At 40.8% G+C, this 21,052-nt stretch overlaps 1 protein-coding gene across 8 annotated transcripts in view; it reads right to left on the bottom strand.

Moving 5' to 3' along the window:
- COBLL1 (cordon-bleu WH2 repeat protein like 1) overlaps positions 1–20,437 on the bottom strand; it is a 165,862-nt gene extending 145,425 nt beyond the window's left edge. For all 8 annotated transcript variants that reach the window (XM_080798687.1, XM_080798688.1, XM_080798690.1 and 5 more), the window contains exons 1-2: positions 20,389–20,437; positions 19,563–19,680 (exon numbers count right to left, since the gene is read on the bottom strand). In XM_080798687.1, coding sequence (XP_080654813.1) covers positions 19,563–19,680; positions 20,389–20,398 — 128 coding nt within the window. In that variant the 5' untranslated portion in view covers positions 20,399–20,437. The remainder of the gene's footprint in view (positions 1–19,562; positions 19,681–20,388) is intronic.
- Positions 20,438–21,052: the final 615 nt, after the last annotated feature.

The following is a 21,052-nucleotide window of genomic DNA, read 5'->3' as shown; positions in this document are numbered from 1 at the left end:
CCCTGACCACAGCAAAAATTAATAACCAGAACTCTCCTTGTATCCAAGCTTCCCCAGTGCTGTTGGGAAAAGACCAGGCCTGGCCCAGGGACCACACAGACTGCATTTGAAAAAACGTGTACAGTACTTCCAAACCAAGCAGGTAATTACACAAACACCCAACCTCCCGGCTTACTCTAATAACTGACTACAGATGGTCCCTGACTTACAGTGGTTTGATTTACAATTTTTCAACTTTATGACAGTACAGAAACAATACACACTTAATAAAAACCATATTTCGAATTTTGAATTTGGATCTTCTCCCAGGCTACAGGTTCAAGTATAGACTACACCTGATCTTAGCCAAAAGGCCGAGAAGCGATAAAGGTATGGAGTAAAGATACTCTCTAGTGATGTGGGGCAGGGGCAACACTGGTCCCAGTGGCCACATGATCACCACTATAAATGACTGATATACTTAACAACCATCGTGTTGCTCACTTTCAGTACATAATTCAATACGTCACATGAAGGGGGCCTCAGTTGAGCGTCTACCTTCAGCTCAGGTCATGATCTCAGGGTCCTAGGATCAAGCCGGCATCAGGCTCCCTGCTAAGCGGGGGGCTTGCTTCTCCCTTTCCCTGTGCTGTGACCCTTGTCTGTGCTCGCTCTCCTCTGTCAAATAAATAAGTTCAACCTTTAAAAAATATGTTACATGAGATATTCAATGCTTTATTATAAAATTGGCTTTGTATTAGATGATTTTGCCCAATTGTAGGCTAATGTAAGTGTTCTGAGCACTTTTAAGGTAAGCTAGACTAAGCTATGATAGTCACTAAGTTAGCTGTGTTAAATGCATTTTTGACGTCCTAGATTTTCAATTTATGATGGGTTTATTGGGACATAACCCCATCCTAAGTCTAAGAAAATCTGTATTTCTATTTCCCTCTAAGAATGTCCTTTCTTTGGCACGTCTCTCCCTGATGGCCAAGTCACAGGACCTTCCACACAGATTTCTCCAAAACTTGCGAAAGCTTTCAGTTTCTAACTGTAAAAAACTCTGGGGCTGGTTTCCTCACTGCTTCAGACTTTATAGTCTTTCAGTTCTGGGATTATGTTCACTCAAATCTAAAACTTACACCCTCTCATGCACAGTTAATGATTTCACTGGAAATAACCCAAATGTCTAACACTAACAGGTAAAAAAAAATTTTTTTTAATGTAAATATACACACAGGCAAACAAAAGTTTTGTTGCACAACTATTTCAAAAAGCAATTTTTTAAAAGATTTTATTTATTTATTTGACAGAGAGATCACAAGTAGGCAGAGAGGCAGGCGGGGAGCGGGGGAAAGGAGGGCAGGCTCCCTGCTGAGCAGAGAGCCCGATGTAGGGCTCGGATCCCAGGGCCCTGAGATCATGACCTGAGCCGAAGGCTAACCCACTGAGGCACCCAGGCACCCCTCACAAAGCAACTTTTAAAAAGATGTAGTTATTTTAGAGAGAGAACACAAGCAAGCATGAGTTGGGGAAAGGGTGCAGGGAGAGGAGAGAGAAATCTCAAGCAGACTCCCTGCTGAGGACAAAGCCCAGTGACAACGAGCCAAAACCAAGAGTCAGATGCTTCACCAACTGAGCCACCAACATGCCCCACAAAAAAGCATTTTTAAATGCGTTTCAAATAACTGAAATAACTTATAATCCTGAAGAAAAAGAATATGAAACTAATACACACAGTTAAAAATCCAAACATTGAGAAGTCTAGAAGGATGCATTCTATCCACAGCATTACCTAAACTTTATCTGAAAGAACACTGGTTTTAAGAGATAAGTCACTGTTTTTCTGAAAAACAGATTTGGAAAATGTTACTTTCAATGTTTTCATGTTGGAAGTCCATTCTGTATATTCTATTAAAATCGTTGAGAAGACTTTATGAGAAGAAAACAGAATAACTGTGTTTCACTCATACAATCACAAAATTATTTGACCATGGAAGTTGTTCTTACAGGAAACAAGTTGACTTGTATCTTATTCAGAAGGCAGCTTGGAAGGGCACCCAGGTGGCATAGTCGGTTAAGCCTTGGATTCATAATTTCAACTCAGGTCATGACCTCAAGCCTCCCAGCAGGCTCCAGATGATGGAAGTGGAGCCTACTTGAGATTCTCTCTCTCCCTCTGCCCCTCCCTGTGTGCAATCATGTCCTCCCTCTCTAAAAAAGAAGAAGAAGAAGAAGAAGAAGAAGAAGAAGAAGAAGAAGAAGAAGAAGAAGGCGGCTGCAGCACCTTGAGAAATGCTAAAATTCAAATCATGTTAACAATTGTTCTCTCTCCAGGTAGCCTCGATAATGATGATTTTTCTTTACATATTCCTATTGCTTTTAAATATTCTATAATAAGCTTGTCAATTTTGTAATCAGAAAAAAATCAGCAAAAAAAGTGTTTAGTCCCCATTTACTGTCACTCCTACTATTATTTATTATATCGCCTTTGCTACCACTGGCAGTTCTGGGGGGGGGGGGCGGGGGGACAGGAGAACAGATGCAAAGTGGTCTAACCAAATGGATTTTAAATGACATTTGGGTTCCACTCAGATCTGCCACTGCCTGGCTGTGTGACCCTGGACAAATTACACTGGAAGCCTCAGTTCCTTTTCTACACAGTCTGGACAACAACTACATCTACTTTACAGAGTGATTAATAACTATTAAATGCACTAGCACTTGTCATGCACTTGACATAGTACCTGGTGAATAATCAGTATTCAGTAAATGCTCATGCCTGTATAACCAGTCCTATAAGCCACTGCCCATTATTCCTAAACTACTATAACCCTCATCCTTTTAATTAGTGGAAATCTGATTTTAAAAATATTTGTTCAAACCCTTAAGTAACTAAGGTTCCACATTATTTTACATACTGTCTTATAAAACACATTATTTAAAAGAAAATTTACTGGGAATACCTTAATGCTCAAGAAACTTTCCAAGTGCAGAGTCTATAAATAAGTATAAATCATTCTGCCTAAAATTTTTCATTACACTTACTAAAAAAAGATCTTAATTATGTTAAGAAATTCTGAATAGTCTTGGGGTGCCTGGGTGCCTCAGTGGGTTGAGCCTCTGCCTCAGGCTCGGCTCATGATCTCGAGCCCTGCATTGGGCTCTCTGCTCAGCGGGGAGCCTGTTTTCCCCTCTCTCTCTGACTGCTGCTCTTCCTGCTTGTGATCTCCCTCTCTCTCTGTCTAATAAATAAATGAAATCTTTTTTAAAAAATTCTGAATAGTCTTTTTTTTTGACATCCAAACTTACCTGCAAGAATATGAAAAATATTCTTGTATTACCAAAAAAAAAAAAGGAAACCCAGAAAAACATTAATAAGACCACTTAATTGTATTTGCTCTAATAAAGGGTTTTAGTCAAGAGCATGCAGGGTTAACTTTCAGACCATGCTAATATGGTGCCACCGGAACCTGAAGAGTTACAGCTTTATACAATCTAGAACAAATGGTGCCCATTAGCCTCCCATCCTAAATGATATAGTCACTGTCATCAATACGTTAAAAAATTTTTTTTCTTCAATATGTGAGAGCTTATATTTAGAATAGCATCTCAAATTCCCATTCCCTCTTTTGAATGATGTTCTTATATATGACATTACAACAGAAAATTTTCAGTCACTACATATCATTCCTAACAAAATCAAAGAAATACAGTTTGATTTACTCTCATCTTACAGAGAAGAAAAGTAAAATACTAAAATATGAGGCAATTCCCACAATGGCAAAGAGAAGAAACAATCAGAACTGCAATCACCTTGGTAATATATTCCTAATCTCAGAGGGAACAATTTTCTCCTCTAAAAAGTGTGATTTTCATTAAGGTTCGTACCCATTTTGTATTCAGTGTTCCAAGAATAACTTCCCTGCACCTGGCACAGAGACTTTCATGGGGGACTGATGAAGAAAACCAACCCCATCTTCCATTTCCTGGGAGAGAAAAATGAGAACAGACACGTTCTCTCGCTCCTTGGTTTCCATTTAGTACAGTAACAATGTCAGCATGACAAGAAGCTGTTTCCTAAAAACAGGTAATGTTTATAATTTAACAAGCAAAAACTGAAAGCCTGATTTGTGCTGGTGTTACTTCCACACTTTCATGCGCTGTAATTATCTTCTTCCACCACAGAGGAAATGGAGGCCCAATGAAGGAAAGAAAGTACCCAGCCAACAAGTGGCAGAACAGAGATCAGGCCCTAAATCTTCCATCACCGAGTTCATTCTGCAACAGTGTTATTCTGGCTTCAGAGTGTTATTCTGGCTTCTGGATGGACCAGTTTTATTTGAAACCAAAAATAATGCTGGCAAATTCCTGAGAGCCAGGCATACCGGTTCACCACAGTGGACAACTATCAAGTAGACTGCAGAGTTAAATGGAGAGAAGTAGCCTCGCTTAAAATGCTTTATGCAATGCCATACATCTGGACATACATTAAACTTCTACTTTTTCAAGGTTTTGTTTTTGTTTTTTTCTGATGAGCTCTGGCTTAGAACTTCATTTGAAGACCATGTAAAATGTTGACTTGCTGCCAAAAACATTCTTAGAAAAATAAAATGAGCAAATTTGTTTTCTACTGTAATATTTGCAGTTTTGTACACATCTTGAAATGTAACTTTCAAAAAACACTGGGGAGAATCAGCACTCATACTGATTTTTCAACAATTTAATTTCTTCCACTCATGATACGTTTAAATTCTCAAACTCGTCTTTCATCAGCTGGCAGAAAACACCCTTTATTATTTGTTCTTATTCTTTAGCTACTATTGTTCACATCAAAAGGCTTGCTTACACCAGCAAAATAAGTGATTCAAAATAGCAAGGCTCTTGACAATCTAGACTTTAGATTGTCAAGATTTTAGAGTCTTGACACAAATTAGTGGAATTCTTATGCACTAATTAATCATGCAATTAATGACTAATTGCTTCATTCTCAAAACCTATATTCTATAAATCAAATGCTACTCTATCATTATTTAAATAGGGATATTTAGGCTGTAAATAACCATTGAGTACTTATGTCCTGTTAAACAATCTTCCCCATGATGGCAAAATACTTGGTTTTGTCTAAGTTTGAGATGGAAACATTACTCAGAATTTTCACTTATACTGCTAATAGAATGTGTATTTCTCTTATAAACATCACTGCAGGGCATAATGCTAAAAGATACTATCAGACTAACAATGGAATTTTGTTATAGAATCCTAAGAGATTTACAACAGCTCTTTAAATGGTGTAGCATTTGATGGTGGTTTAACAATTCATTTTGACTAACAGTTGCAAAAATGAACATTAAATACTCAGTTTGACGCTTTCTGTAACTAAGCTTTTACCTCTCTAGTGAACAAGTAATCCACTGGTCTTCATCCCCAACACTGACCTCTTGCTCAGGTTCACACAAAGTCAAATAATACCTATCCGATAACTCATCATTAGGTGTCTAGGTACATGTGGGAAATTAAATTAAAACCCAGCAATATACACAAAAGAAGCCAAGAACGTGGCCTCTGCCTTCTAGGTTTTCACAATCTAGTTAACTTAATTAAACATACCAGGAAAGTGTATTAGCTGAGTAAACTGTAAACTGTGTAAAGAATGCTAAAATGACCACTTAGTAATAGCAAAGAGTGGTGGTGGAAGGAGTAAATCCATCAACAGGGGACTAGTTATATAAGTCATGGTTCATCCCTATAAAGACATAGTACACACAGGGGGAAAAAATAGAGCCCTTTATGTAGTGAAATGGAATAATTACCAAGTTATATGATTAAGTAAAAAAAGCAAGGTACAAAGCAGCACGGTGTATAAGAAACAATATGCACACATGCATTCGTTTGCTCCTGAGTGTAAGGAGATGCACTCTCCAGTATGGTAGCCAACAATTAAATAAGGCTTTTCAGCACTGGATATGTGGCTAGTGTGATTAAGAATTTAAATTTCAATTTTATGTAACTAAATTTCAAAACCGACTCAGTGCAAAATATTTTGTTAAAGACAACATGCGTGTTTTACAGAACCAGAATCATGTTAACTTTGTCTCGTGCAATATACCATTTAAATTGAATTTTTTAATGTAGTGTTTAAAAAATTTTAAACTGTATTTGTGGTTCTCATTATATTCCCATTGGACAGCACTGGTAAACAGTATCCTACCAGGATTCAAAAGAACTAGTGACACTGACTGCCTTAGAAAACCTAGATGCCAGGAACCAAGTCACTAGACAGAGGTCTCTCACTACTTGGTCATTTTTCTCTTGAATTTTGTGCCATTTGGATATACTGCCTATTAAAAAATAATAAGTAAGTGCTGTGACCTACAAACACCAGTGTAAAGAATTACTGTCATCAGAATAATTATCAATGATATTTTGTATGGACTCTCTCCCCCCAAAAGCACATATGGTACTTTTGAAGAGGTTATACATGGTCTTTGGCAGACAATGCTCTTTAATAATCTAAGATCACAAAAGTGTTTCACAAAATAGAACCGGAGTTATCAAATGAGCCTAAGAGATTAAAGACTTGAAGCCTCAAACTGCTTAAACTAGCAAAACCACTGCCTTTTCTTTCACCACCAGAGACTGTTCTATTCTTCATTTTTCCACTCATCAAACATTTTGCGCATTTTCTTGTTCCTTTCTTCATCTATATCCCCAAATAAAAACTTAATTATCTCTACATTTCCATTTAGCACTGAGTGTATCTACTTGGCTAAGCAAAGAAGGGGGTAAAAACTAGGAAATAGTCCCCTTCACAACCCAAAATTTTAATTTTTTTCCATGAAGCAGGAATGTAAAAACATAAGCAGATTGCAAAGGGCTCAAGTAAATTAGCACTATATACAACTGAGATACACTTAATATATTTAAATATAAAATGAAAAATGAGATTGCATATATACAGGGTATTATTTCTTTCAAATTTCCCCATCTTATTTTAAAACCCAATACTTGAGAAATTTTTTCTGCTTTGACATAGCTGATTTCTTTTTAAAGATTTTATTTATTTATTTGAGAGAGAGAGCACAAGAGCAGGGTGAGGGGCAAAGGGAGAAGCAGACTCCCCACTGTGCTGGGAGCCTGATGTGGGTTCAATGATGCTTAACCTACTGAGCCAACCCAGCACCCTGACATAGCTCACTTTAGAGCTTAAAATGCATATATCAATGAAAACTGGTTTTTTGGGGTGGTTTTTTTTGTTTGTTTTGGTTTTGTTTTTTTACTCTTTGAATGAAAACTGGTTTTAATTATCAGTGTTAAGTTTAAGGGAGAAAGCCACCATTCTCAATTGCAAAGCACACCCCTTCTTTTCTCACTCCTCAAGAATGTTTGACATAGGGCTTCATTCATTTTGAGGAAATTCTCCTAAGAGAATGTGTGCAAGAGCATCCACAACTCAGCCTAATCCACAACTCAGCCCAAGAAAGGCAGGTTCCTCACCAGTCACACAGATCACACACCAGAATGACTCATCAGCACAATAAGCAGAGGTTTTGACTAAGTTTGATTCAGAGAGCAAGGCATTCTAGATAGCTTTTAACTATGAAAACAAAATGGCCAAGTGCCAGGATTTTTAAAAACTGCTTCTTGACAGGAAATCTTATGAAATTCCCTGTGAAGATCAACAGATGGTAAAAGGTGGAATTAAATAGCCATCACGGTACTGCTCCCCTGCCTCCCAAGCTGTGTATACCTTCAGCACAACCCATCATTTCTTAGTATCCCAATGCTGATACCAACAGTGTTTTCGTGTTCAAACCACTCCAATTATCTGTAGGGTTCCAGACACTTTGTCTCTACCTTGCTTAAATTTTACTAATCCAAATCCATTATATTCAAATACTCATCACCACCAACTTGATGTGCTTAATATCTGGAAGAATAAAAAAAAAATAAATGGATTTGGTTTACCAAAAATTATAGCAAATATCCATCGAACACCTTCAGATAACTTTTAGAACTGCCATTAATTCAAACTTGTATAATCTGCTTAGTGTCCTAAATCACTATGATTCACAAAAACATGAAAATCCAAAGTGGTGCATCCCCCACATATATATGAAATCCTGAATATGATTAGAAAAACTCTAGGGATGCCTGAGTGGCTAACTCAGCTGCCTGTGGCTTAGGTCAAGGTCCCAGGGTCCTGGGATGGGGCCCGACATTGGGCTCCCTGATCAGCAGGGAGCCTGCTTCTCCCTCTCCCGCTGTGGCTCTCCCTGCTTTGTTGTGTCAAATAAAAAAACAAAATCTAAAAAAAAAAAAAAGAAAGAAAAAAGAAAAGAAAAAGAAAAACCCTAAAAATACCATTAGTAAATTCGAGTCTATACCACTTACAACTACCAAGTTAATTGAAAACATGTTCCTAGGCTTCACAAGCATACCAACACAAACTTCAGAAATAAATTTTCTTAGCATCATCTAAGAATGAATTTCCTATGTTTTTCTACATACACACAGGATCACAGACGATTAGACATAAGGTAGACATTGCTCCTTTCAGACAAGGTTGCATTTCAAAAATGACATATGGTAAACTGGAGTAAATTACAGGTTGGAATAAGTTCTAGATAAAAATTTGTCCCAATTAAAATGTGAGGTGAAGGGGCACCTGAGTCGCTCAGTCATTAAGCATCTGCCTTCCACTCAGGTCATGATCCCAGGGTCCCAGGATGGAGCCCCGCATTGGGTTCCTTGCTCAACAGGAAGACTGCTTCTTCCTCTCCCACCCCCCATGCTTGTTTACCCTCTCTCCCAGTGTCTCTCTTTGTCAAATAAATAAATAAAATCTTTAAAAAATATATGAGGGGAAAATCAGCCTATTTCTCCTTTCAGATCATTCATGTTTGTCTTTCAAAAGAAGTCGTATCTAACTTTCCCGCAGGGGGAAATGTTCACAGATAATAAAACTATCATGGTAAAACCTGCCCTCTTTCAGAGAAAGAGAAAACTGCAGAAGGCAGGTAGCATGGGATCATAACATAAAATTTAAAAATTAGTTTATTTTCATATGCTAAAATTCTTTTTTCTGCCACCTCCAGCTTTGCTCTCCTAAAGGACAGCCAAAAGATTTTCATTTGAAATTAAAGCATCTAGCTGCTTTCTGGGAATGGATATCTTAAATAAAAGTTAAAGACTGGAAGAAACCATGCCTGTAATCTAGTAGGCACTTCACTCGGGAGTTTTGCTGTCAGCAAATGACCCAATCGTGGATATCCGAGAATATGGGGGCTGCCTAAGACCATGAGGTCCTTTAAGACATTCACTCTGTCTCTTTCCTAATTCTATTAAAGCAATGATACTTGACTGGCAGACACAAAAGAACAAGAAACAAAGGGTTGCTCCTCTCTCAGACACTTCCACTTTAGCACAAAGGAAATAATAAATTCAGCAGCTCTTATAATTATCTTGACCACTGTTGACTTAATTTGGCCTAGAAACTACAGCAGGTCCATTAAACATGGGAATGGAAGGGTGGTAGCCATGTTCCGATTTAGCAATTCAATTTCCTGTTTTTCCAGCAGATCTGATACACAACTGTAGCAGCTGTTAAAATTCTGGCTCCTGTCACCACTACTCCCCTTGGGGTCATCTCATACTTCCTCACTTCCATTTCTCCAGAAATAATAGCATGTGTGCATGTAGGTAAGAGAGATGAAAACCCTCAAGGCCTGGTGATAAATGTCCCATTTAGGTTTCAGCATCTTAACTCTACTTCCTTATAAATATATTTTGGTATAAGTGCAGAAACTGTAACTTAGGCTACAAAGTGAAATGGTATATTAAATTTATAAAAGTACAGTGGAATGCATGCCATCATGTTAATCCTCCAAATTAATCACATTGAAAATGCACTTTTCCCAATGACACTACCATTTAAAAAATATATTCTGATGTCACTGGCATTCAACCATGTTTAAAGTCAACCTACACGCTAAAGAGAAAATCAGAATCATTATGGGCATAACTATATCACGACCCTGTTATAATTCAGGTGCTTTTTCAACCCCACTTCAAAGGGTTGCCCCTGAACCACTTTGGTTATTTTCAAAAGTCACCCCCTCCCCCAGTATGGCATTTCACTCTTTTTTTTTTTTTAACTTTTTTTTTTTTTTTCTTTTCAGCGTAACAGAATTCATTGTTTTTGCACCACACCCAGTGCTCCATGCAATATTAACCCACCTGGCTCCCCCAACCTCCCACCCCCCGCCCCTTCAAAACCCTCGACTGTTTTTCAGAGTCCATAGTCTCTCATGGTTCACCTCCCTTCCAAATTCCCTCAACTCCCTTCCCTATGTCCTCCATCTTATTTGTTATGCTCCACAAATAAGTGAAACCATATGATAATTGACTCTCTCTCCTTGACTTATTTCACTCAGCATAATCTCTTCCAGTCCCATCCATGTTGCTACAAAAGTTGGGTATTCATCCTTTCTGATGGAGGCATAATACTCGATAGTGTATATGGACCACATCTTCCTTATCCATTCGTCTGCTAAAGGGCATCTTGGCTCTTTCCACAGTTTGGCAACTGTGGCCATTGCTGCTATAAACATTGGGGTACAGATGGCCCTTCTTTTCACTACATCTGTATCTTTGGGGTAAATACCCAGCAGTGCAATTGCAGGGTCATAGGGAAGATCTATTTTTAATTTCCTGAGGAATCTCCACACTGTTCTCCAAAGTGGCTGCACCAACTTGCATTCCCACTAACAGTGTAAGAGGGTTCCCCTTTCTCCACATCCTCTCCAAACACGTTGTTTCCTGTCTTGGCATTTCACTTTTAATTCCATCCAAAGTAATTTTCTGCAAGTCTGAGGCAATTACAAAACAAAAAACAAACAAACAAACAAAACACCTCTCTCCTATTAACCAGACAGCAGTAGTCCCTGTTATCTGCAGTTTCACTTTGGGCAGTTTTGGTTGCCAGCCGTCAGCAGACGATCCCCCTTCTGAGGGATCGTCATAGGGCCAGGCATACGGCCTGTGTCACACGGCCAGCGTAATGCACCTCCCTTCATCTCCTCAGGAGTGCATTCTATCATCTCCTGTCATCACGGGAAGGGTGAGTACAGTCCTGTATTTGGGGAGGGGTGCGGGGAATAGAGAGTGCACGCGTGAGCACACGCGGGAGTGAGAGAGACCAACCACATCCACATAACTTTTATTACATATAATTTGGTGTCTCTGTCGGATGGGGGCCCCCAAATGTCAGGGGAGGACCAAGTGGAAGCCAGCGGCGTGAGGGCGCTGGAAGAATTCACCTGAAGCAGAACAAAGGAGAGAGAAAGTTTATTGAATAGGGTTGGCCCCAGGAAAGCAGAGGAGAGACTGCAAGGAGGCAATGGGCAGGGCCTGCTTTTAAAGAGGGAAAGTGAGGAAGTCTGGGCATATGGAATTTTCCCTTTTGGGTAACTATGCCAGTTTATAAGTAGCCCACTGGTTAGTTAGGGCCTACGGATATTTTTTTTTGGGGGGGGGTCACCTGATGGGCCTGTCTGTATTCATTCAAGTGGTCTCTGTGGACCTTCTGTACATTCCATTGCTCCAACCTGTTGCCCAAAAGTGACCTCTACATGTAACTTTAAATTATTATGGCTGTTCAGTTTTATGATCAGTTATCTGGTTAATCTCTTACTGTGCCTACCTTATAAATGAAACTTTATCACAGGTGTGTATGCATAGGGGGAAAATGGTGTATATATAAGGTTCAGTACTATCCCCAGTTTCAGGCATCCACTGCAGGCTGGAACATATGGAACATATTCCCCCTGGATAAGGAGGAGGGGGAGGAAGACTATGGTACTTTATAATTGTTTGCATTATCTCTGAAGCCCTAATTTCAGTGGGCAAAGTGTTTCTAATAGGGAGAGAACAAAAGTAACTAGAGAGAATTAAAATGAGGGATTCTGAGGCAGTTCTCCTCCCTGTTTCTCTAGCACCTCCATTCTCACCGCCTCATAACCACAAACCTGAAAGCCTTAATGGGGCTCTGTTTTTTCTCTGGCGAGTAGGCAGTTAAGAAACCAACCTGATTCTGTAGTATATGTGTTCTCCTCCCACCAAATTTCTGAAGGCCTGTTTCTGAGCACGTTCCCTCAGCTATATAGCATGAAAAACACAGATATAATCAGGATATTGCCCAACACATGGCACAACACATATTCGAAACCCAAATACCTTAATTTATTGCCAATGAAACCTGGAAATTCTGACCTTAGTAAGGATTTATCATGATTTAAAATGTATTAAAACTTACAGATAGTACCAAGTTTTCAGCTGTCTAGGAGCTGAGCCTAACAGACTTTTTCTCCTGCCATGGCATTCTTTGCTGTCTTAATACTGACATGACCATCCCAATTAAAGTACTTACTCGTCAAATTACTCCACATTTTCACTCTTCAGCTTTTTTCTTAAGTCTAAACCCATTAAATAGTTTTAACTTATTTACCTTTATAAACACTGTGAACCTAAACTATATGAAAATAATAATAAACTACCCAAGCTCACTCTAGCATTTCTCTAAAGACTAGTCAGTCCTTGAGAAGCTTTTCCAAGGGATTCATTCCTCAGATATGAAGTTTGTATGCAAAACTGAAGACATTTGGCCCTTTATAAATAGTCCTGGGAAACTTCTTTCTCCCATACTTTTAGTTTATTTTTACTGTAACAGATGGGGAAAAAATTTAGTAAAGCAGTCTTAAAAAAAAAAAAAGAGCCTTACAACAACTATCATACTAATGTTAGAACACTAAAAACTTACAGATATGAAATATCTTTAACAACAACAAAAACACTTGCTAGAAGTTATAAAGACAGTTTGACTTAACTCATAATGTAGGTATGGACTCAAAGACCTAGAAAGTAACTCCTTCAATTTTGCTCCTAAATATCTAACTATGTATTACAGCACATGAAAGAGAAGTTTAGAACTTCTCTTTAAAATATATTCCAATATCATATGATAAAATTCTGTAGTGCTTGCCAAAGGACCATGCCTGTCTTCACTTAAAAAAAAAAAAAAATCAATCACTAATCACCATTCTGCGAAATTTCTTACTGTAAGATATATTTTGTTACATGCAAACAGAACATTAATCATTTTCTCCCAATTTAAGTTTAATACTTAGAAGTCCTCCTGCCAGGGGCACCTGAGTGGCTCAGTCATTAAGTGTCTGCCTCTGGCTCCATTGTGACCCTGGGTGGAGTCCTACATTGGGCTCTCTCCTCAGCAGGGAGCATCCTGCTCCCTCTCCCACTCCCCCTGCTTGTGCTATCTGTCTGTCTGTCTCTCTCTCATTTTGTCTCTCTCTGTCAAATAAATAAAATCTTTAAAAAAAAAAAAAAAGAGTCCTCCTGCCAGTAAATAAATTTGAATAATCACTACTTCATTTATCAATTTCATAAGTTAGGCCAAGAGGGTCTGCAAACTTTACTAAGACTACAAGGTAAATATTTTCAGCGTTGCAGGCCATACAATCTCTGTCTGGACCATTCTGCTACAATTGGAAAGCAGTCACAGACAATATGTAAATGAGTGGGTATTGCTGTGTGCCAATAAAACTCTACAGAAACAGAGGATAAGAGATTAATATCCAGAATATGTACAAAACTCCTAACATTCAACAACCAAAAAAGCAAACCCAACGAAAAAATAGGCAAAGAACTTAAATAGACATTTCTCAAAAGAAGATATGCAAATAAACAATAAGGACATGAAATGACACTCAGCATCAGTAGTCATTAGGAAAATGCAAATCAAAACTACAATGAGATACCACCTCACACTCATTAGGATGGCTACTATTAAAAAGAAAGAAAGAAAGAAAAGAAAAGAAACAGAAACCAACAAGGATTGGCAACTCTTGCCCACAGTTGTTGGGAATAGCATCACCAATATGGGAAAGACTACGATCGCCCTCAAAAAATTAAAAATAGAATTACCATTTGATCCAGGAATTCTACTTCAAAAGAATTGAAAGCAGGCTCTTAAAAAGATATTTGTACTATGGTGAGTGCTGTGAAGTATGTAAACCTGGCGATACACAGACCTGCACCCCTGGGGCTAATAATACATTATATGTTTATAAAAAATAAAATTATGAAAAAAATAAATAAAAATTTTTTAAAAAGATATTTGTATACCCATGTTCCTAGCAGTACAATAGCTAAAATAAGGAAGCAACCCAGTGTCCATCCACAGATAAATGGCTAAGCAACAATGGCTATTATTGAGCCCTAAAAAAGGAAATTCTGATATATGATACAATATGGATGAACTTTGAGATCATTATGCTAAGTGTAATAAGCCAGTCACAAAAAAATATATAGTCTTTGATTCCACTTATACAAGCTACCTAGAGTGGTCAAAATCACAGAGAATGGTGGCCACCAGAGGACGTGGCAGAGAGAAGAGTGGGAGCTATGTTCAATGGGTATGAAGTTTCAGTTCTATAAGATGAAAAGAGTTCTGGAAATGGATGGTGGTGCTGGATTCACAACAATATGAATGCACCACTGAACTGTACATTTTAAGATATTTAAAATAAATCTTGTTATATGCATTTTACCATCAACAACAACAAAATTAGGGTTAAAACCAAATAGGTGGGGTGCCTGGGTGGCTCAGTTAGTTAAGTGACTGCCTTCGGCTCAGGTCGTGATCCCAGGGTTCTGGGATCAAGCCCCACATCACACTCCCTGCTCAGTAGAGAGCCTGCTTCTCCCTCTCCCCTCTGCTGCTCTGCCTGCTTGTGCTCTCGGTCAATAAATAAATTTTTAAAATCTTAAAAAAAAAAAAATAGGTGAAGGGCCCATTTCAGCCTTCGGGACTTACTTTGCTGGGCTGTAATTTGCAGATCAGAGACAAGCTACTGTATATTAAGCTTGAAGCATAAACAATGTTTTAAAGCTAACACGAAAGTACCATTTCTATGCTAACGTCATGTTCTTTTCTTACATAATTTCTTTGGTAAAGCTCTTAACATCAGGAACCAATCTCCTAGTGATTAGAAAACATGTTTTACATAAAGTAAGGGCTTGCAAGTTTTGACTAATTAGTTAAATGAAAGCAGTTGTCTCAATAACATAAGCGTGGCATTTATAAATACACCTGGCATTTCAATATTGTAATAAGGTCATAACGTTATTGAATATCCTCTAGCACTCTGAGAGGAAATTAGACTTTGGACTAAAAGTCTAACATTACCGGGGCACCTGGGTGGCTCAGTGGGTTAAGCCTCTGCCTTCAGCTCGGGTCATGATCTCAGAGTCCTGGGATCGAGCCCCACATCAGGCTCTCTGCTCTGTGGGGAGCCTGCTTCCCCCTCTCTCTCTGCCTGCCTCTTTGCCTACTTGTGATCTCTCTGTCAAATAAATGAACAAAATCTTTCAAAAAAAAAAAAAAAAAAGTCTAACATTACCTTAATTTCATTTGTCTTACTTGGTAATTGAATATTCCTACTTTTGAAAGTGCACTACAAATTTAATAGCCATCTAATAGCAAAAATAAGCAGCTTGCCATATGACAAAAGAAGGCTATCACTTAACTATGAATTAAATCATCCCAAACACATGAAAATGTTCAGTATTTTGAAGACATAAACCAAACATTTAAGTTCCTTTTAAATCCTAGGCATTGGGGTTTTTCATATGCATTAGAATTTGTAGGAGTTTTTAAAAATATAAAAATGATTTTAGAAGAGTCAAGGCAAGACCCTTACAAAGCCACTCTAGATAAAAAATACTCTGGCCATTCAGAGTAATTAATAGGGGCAAACTCAGGGTGCCAACATGCTTACTGAGGAAGAGCACAGGTATGGGATCAGATCTTGTTTCTTTTATTCTTTCTCACTTAAAGTTGCGTGGCTTTGAGTTTGTTAGTTTAGCTCTCAGAGCCTCGGTTTCCACAACTGCAAAGTGGAGTTAATATACTTCCTCTGAAAGGAGAAGCAAATTTTTTAAAAATATTACTATAAAGCAACTAAATGGAATCTTTAAAGAAGAAACTAAAGCTGAAAGTGAGGATCGTGAGTTGCCTGAAAATGATTAATAGCAACCCTCATTCCATCACCTCCATCTCAGATGTTAACACCTACTTAATCATTGGCTCTCAGAACTGATAGCACATTACATTCACTGGAGCAGCATTTAAAACCTCTCCACAGCGTGTCCCAGCATAGGCCAAATAAAACCAGAAGAGGTATCAGGTGTGAGAGCATAGGTGTTAAAGATCCCTAGGTAATTCTCATGTTGAAACCTCGGCTAAGATACTCAACTTCTAAATAGTCAACAAATGTTAGCTTACAAGAATTCAGTTCATACAATCAGTAAAATTTTAGAGCCAGTAATGCACCCAAATAACAGCTTAAAAAAGTAGCCACTAAATCAATTAATTTTTTCTACACCTTCAATGAACTCCATAGCTCCAAAGCTGCAAAATTATAAAGCAGGTTTTTTACCCTGGTCCATGCCTAAAAATCTGTCCCGAAATCAAAACATTAACATCACTCAAAGTAAGGCTAACTACACTTTTGACATTTAAATTTCAATGAATTAAAAAACGAAGGGGGGGGGGTAATCCGTAGGAGAAGTAACAAACACAAGCAGTAGCAGTTCTAAAGATAATGTACCCAAACTGACTCTTCGAAATTTAAATGTATCTTACAGTGGTCAGGAATAGATTTAAAAAAATTTTTTTAAGATTTTATTTATTCATTTGACAGAGAGAGAGATCACAAGTAGGCAGAGAAGCAGACAGGGGGTGGAGGGAGCAGGCTCCCTGCTGAGCAGAGAGCCCAATGCGGGGCTCAGGGGCTCAATTCCAAGACCGCGGGACCATGACCTGAGCTGAAGGCAGAGGCTTAACCCACTGAGCAACCCAGGCGCCCCTAAAAAAATTTTTTTAAGAAGGCAATGAACCAGGCAACCAAAGTCCTGAGTTTTCCTTCAGATTTTGCCACTCATTTGTTCTGGGTCTTCAGTAAAGTCACTCAGTGTCTCCAGGCTTCAGATTCTCATTTGTATAATATAGAATTGCACTAGATTTCTTTAAAATGACCTGTTACAACAATGTAAAACTTGGAAAATTACAGAGGGATTCTTTAGAGCAGGGATATCCAAGGAGAACTAAAGTAGGCCTCATAGGTTATTAGAGTCATGAGTCATGGTTTAATTAGTTTTGTAGTAAGGAATTTACTTCCCAAACCCAATAATTTATTGTAACATTGAGATTGCTCCCTGCCACCTCCCATAAGTCCCTATCTAGGATACTTTTTTCCCCCCACAATTAAATCATTTTTAACGTTTTGGGGTGTTTGAGAAAAAGAACAAAAGCAATACTGTACTGAATATTCAACAAACATAATAGGAACTTGGGATATGTGAAGGGACAAGATAGAAAAGTGAAAGATGACACAATTTTTTTTAATGTTTATACTTTGCAGATATTGAACACTTCTCTAAATAGAATGCAAGATAAAATGATACAGTCGGGATGTTACTCTAGATAAGATGTTGAAGCATTTTTGCAGATGTCCCTCCTCAAATTTGGAGAGGGTCAAATTCCTTAGAAGTATTTTCTTCATAGTTGAAGAATTAGATAAAGCAGTTTTGTACATTACTTTCAAGAATGTATCAGTTTAACCTTTAAATTCTCAAAAGTGAAATCTGAAGTATCTTTACTGTCGTCGTGCTTATCATTAGATAGCTCTTTCCACTCTATTCCAAAGCCATCTCATCTCATCTGTTTTCTCAAAAGTATTGATTTTCGAACACCAGTAAGTGTATTTCCTGTACAAACATATGCTGTCTTTTTTAATTGTCCCTTAACTTAATCCATTTTCAAATCCACCGTTTTTTTTTTTTTTTTTCTTAAAGATTTTATTTATTTGACAGAGAGAGATCACAACTAGGCAGGGAAGCAGGCTCCCCACTGAGCGGAGAGTCCAATGCAGGGCTCCATCCCAGGACCCTGAGATCATGACCTGGGCTGAAGGCAGAAGCTTAATCCACTGAGCCACCCAGGCGCCCCAAATCCACCGTTTTAAAACTATTTTACTTTGTGGCCCTCAAATATATTTCTGTATTCCTGAAAATTGTTTCATCTTCAATTCACATATCTCTGCAGTTTCATTTAGAGGCCCATGCTTTTACGATTAAGATCTTTCAACCAATGTATTTCTTTACACATCCTGATGTGAGAATAAATGGAAGTATATATATTACTGAACAATGAAAACACTGGAAAAATAATAGGAACGGAAGTCAGCAGTAACTGGGCTATTTGCAGAGGGGAGAAGACAATTCGAACAAATGAAAGAATTAATTCATACTCTACATGTTTCCTCTATGTAAGCGTTATACAAAATATCTTTTATATTAGTCATGTTGCTTTGAGACTTTTCCATGTTTCCTCTAGACAACTGCCAATGTTCGCATGGTCTCTGATGAATAAACATGCTGTGACTTGCTTCTAAGGAAACGCCTGTCATGTTCCAGGGAAAAATGACTTCTCTACTCTTAAATCAGGGAAACTGCACAACACTCATTCATTAGTTACAAAGTCCATTTTTCCTTAACGTTTCTTTTCTGGAATGTTTGTGTTCTCTTTAGAGCATTAGAGCCTTCAGGTTAACTATCACAAAAGAAACTGAGTTGGGGGAATATATGTAGGAAAAGTTATATTACATCAAAGAGGTTCCCACTTCAGAAGCTCAAAGGGTGCCCATGTTCAGCCTTCACTGTTTACCAAGACGAAGGTTATTTTCAGGTTCTCCCCATCTCTTGCAGAACTACCTGTTCTCATTACTGTTTACCCAAACGCTTAGCAAAGTGATGATTAGCATATCTGGCAGGAAGACATGCTTCATTTAATATTAACTCACCATGTGACAGCCCCTTCCCCTCCAATCTCTCTTCAAACACGTGAGGACACAAAGAAAAGTATCGTTGTTTGCAGTCTGACTTTGCGCTACGCTTTGGCACCAGCAATTGGCCACAGGCACACACACCCCCAATCGGAGGCGCTCACCCTGCCGGGGCCCGGAACTGTCATGCGGGCTGACAGCTGGTACACCCTCCCGCGGCCCTCCACCGCTCGCAGAAAAGCCCCTTCCTTACTAAAGTCACTTTGACACTGCTCACCTGCCTGGGCCTCAGCCCTCGGCCAAAGAAACTTTCTTCCCCCTTCCCAAGAGCTCACTTACAGGTATCGTCCGCCGCGCTTCCAGGGCACCAAACAAGGGGCTCTTTGTTACAGTTTCTGCTCCAGGACTCCTCACCCAATTCCTGGCATTCAGCTGCCCTTCAGCAACTCCGAGCAGCCCCAGTAGAAAAGCAATCAAAACTACCAGAGCCCTCCGCCCCCGCGCCCGGACGGCCTCCAAGGAGGCCGGGAGGAAGCAGGCTCCTCCGCTGCCTCTCCCGCAGCCAGTGAGTCAGGCGGCGAGTTGCCAGCCAGGTAAACGCGCTGCGGCCTTGCTGCCCTCGCCCTCCCCGAGAACTTCGGCGCGGCGCTCTGGACTTACCCCGTTGGGGCGGCGGGAGGCGTGGGCGCCGCCAGGGCGTTCTGCGCGCGCGGGGTTCTGCTGTCCATCGCCCTGCGGGGCGCGGCGCGGGCTCCAGCTCCGAGGCGGCGTGTCACTACTAGAGTGGGAGAGGCCGGCTGGTCAGGGCGGGCCGCGCGCCTACCCAAGGCCTGAGCGGGGCGGGCCGCGCGTCAGGAGCCCGCCCGAGCCCCCCAGCCCCGGGCCGGTCCGCCTCCGGGTGCGCTTCCACCTGCGGGCAGAGGCTCCCAGCCCGCGGGCGCCGCCGCCTCAGGTCCTAGCGGCCGCCGGCAGCTTCGGGGGCGGAAGGCGGCGCTGCAGCCCCCGCCCCGTGGGGCTTACTGGGTAGCCATTTGGCGCCTCTCGGGGCGGGAGAGGAGCTCCCTAGGCTGGAAGGAGGAGGAGCGGGGCGAGAAGCTAGGATCCGAGGCACCGCCGCCACGCCGGCAGCGCGTCTCCGGGCTGCCCCGGCCGAGTTTGCACAAACAAAACGCCCTGCGAAAACTTTCCGCGAAGAAAAGTTAGGAGGGCTAGTTCCTCTTTTCCCACCCAGGGCTCCTACTTTCTTTTCAGGAGACAGTGGCTCCCCTGTTCTTTCCCGCGGCTTCCTCTCCCACTCTTCCCTCCCCCGGACCGCGCGCTCGTAGTTGGTCTCTCAAGCCGGGACTTGAAGGAGGGGAGCGCGGCAGCCTCTCCCAGGCTCAGCCCCGCGCGGGCCCGGCGGAGGCAGCGCCTCCCCCTGCCCTGCGGGCGGGGTGGCTGGCCCTCTCGGGGCGCCGCAGGGCCTTTCCCAAGGCGGCTTACTCACCCTGCCCCATTTCCCAGCCCAGAGCCCCCGAGCTCGCCGCCACCTCCTCCGGTCGGCCACCCAGAAGTGCCGACGAGCCTCGGCGGCATCGGAGCGAGAGAGGCAGTGAGCCAGAGACAGAAACGGGCGGGGGTGGGCGAGGACCGAGTGGGAATTTCCCTCCCACCCGATTTCGGGTCTTTGGGGTCCGGCTGGGGGAGCCGAACGGAAAGGAAACTCCCATTCAGAGAGTTCCCATTCCCATCGCTAGGGCGTCGCTTCGGGAAGCCGGGCGCGCGGTAGCCGAACAGGTGGGGAGAAGGGAGGGTACCTGCCCTGGGAGAACCAGAGGGGAGGACCCCGGCTGCCGCGGAAGTGCGGAGAGAAAACTCGCCGAGCGGGGCCTGCAGCTTGCTCTCCACGTGGTTCGACCTTCCACATCCTGGGCGGTTTGTTTTGTTTTGTTTTTCCTCCCCCCAAGTTGACCTCTAAGGTTGCTGCTATTCGGTTAAAAGCGCACCTGTGACACTGATTTTTCTAATCGGTGTCAGGTTTAAGCTTCCCGGTCTTCAGAGGCATATTTCTTTCGGTCTTTTTAAGCATATAGCAGCTGTGACAGGAGGACTGGAAGATAATGTCTGATGATAACCTATTAACCAAGAACAAATGGTAGATTTTATTCACC

Source organism: Martes martes (assembly GCF_963455335.1).
Source record: "Martes martes genome assembly, chromosome: 3".
Lineage (NCBI taxonomy): Eukaryota > Metazoa > Chordata > Mammalia > Carnivora > Mustelidae > Martes > Martes martes.
Note: the sequence above shows the minus strand (reverse complement) of the source record. Positions and strands in the feature narration are given on the sequence as shown.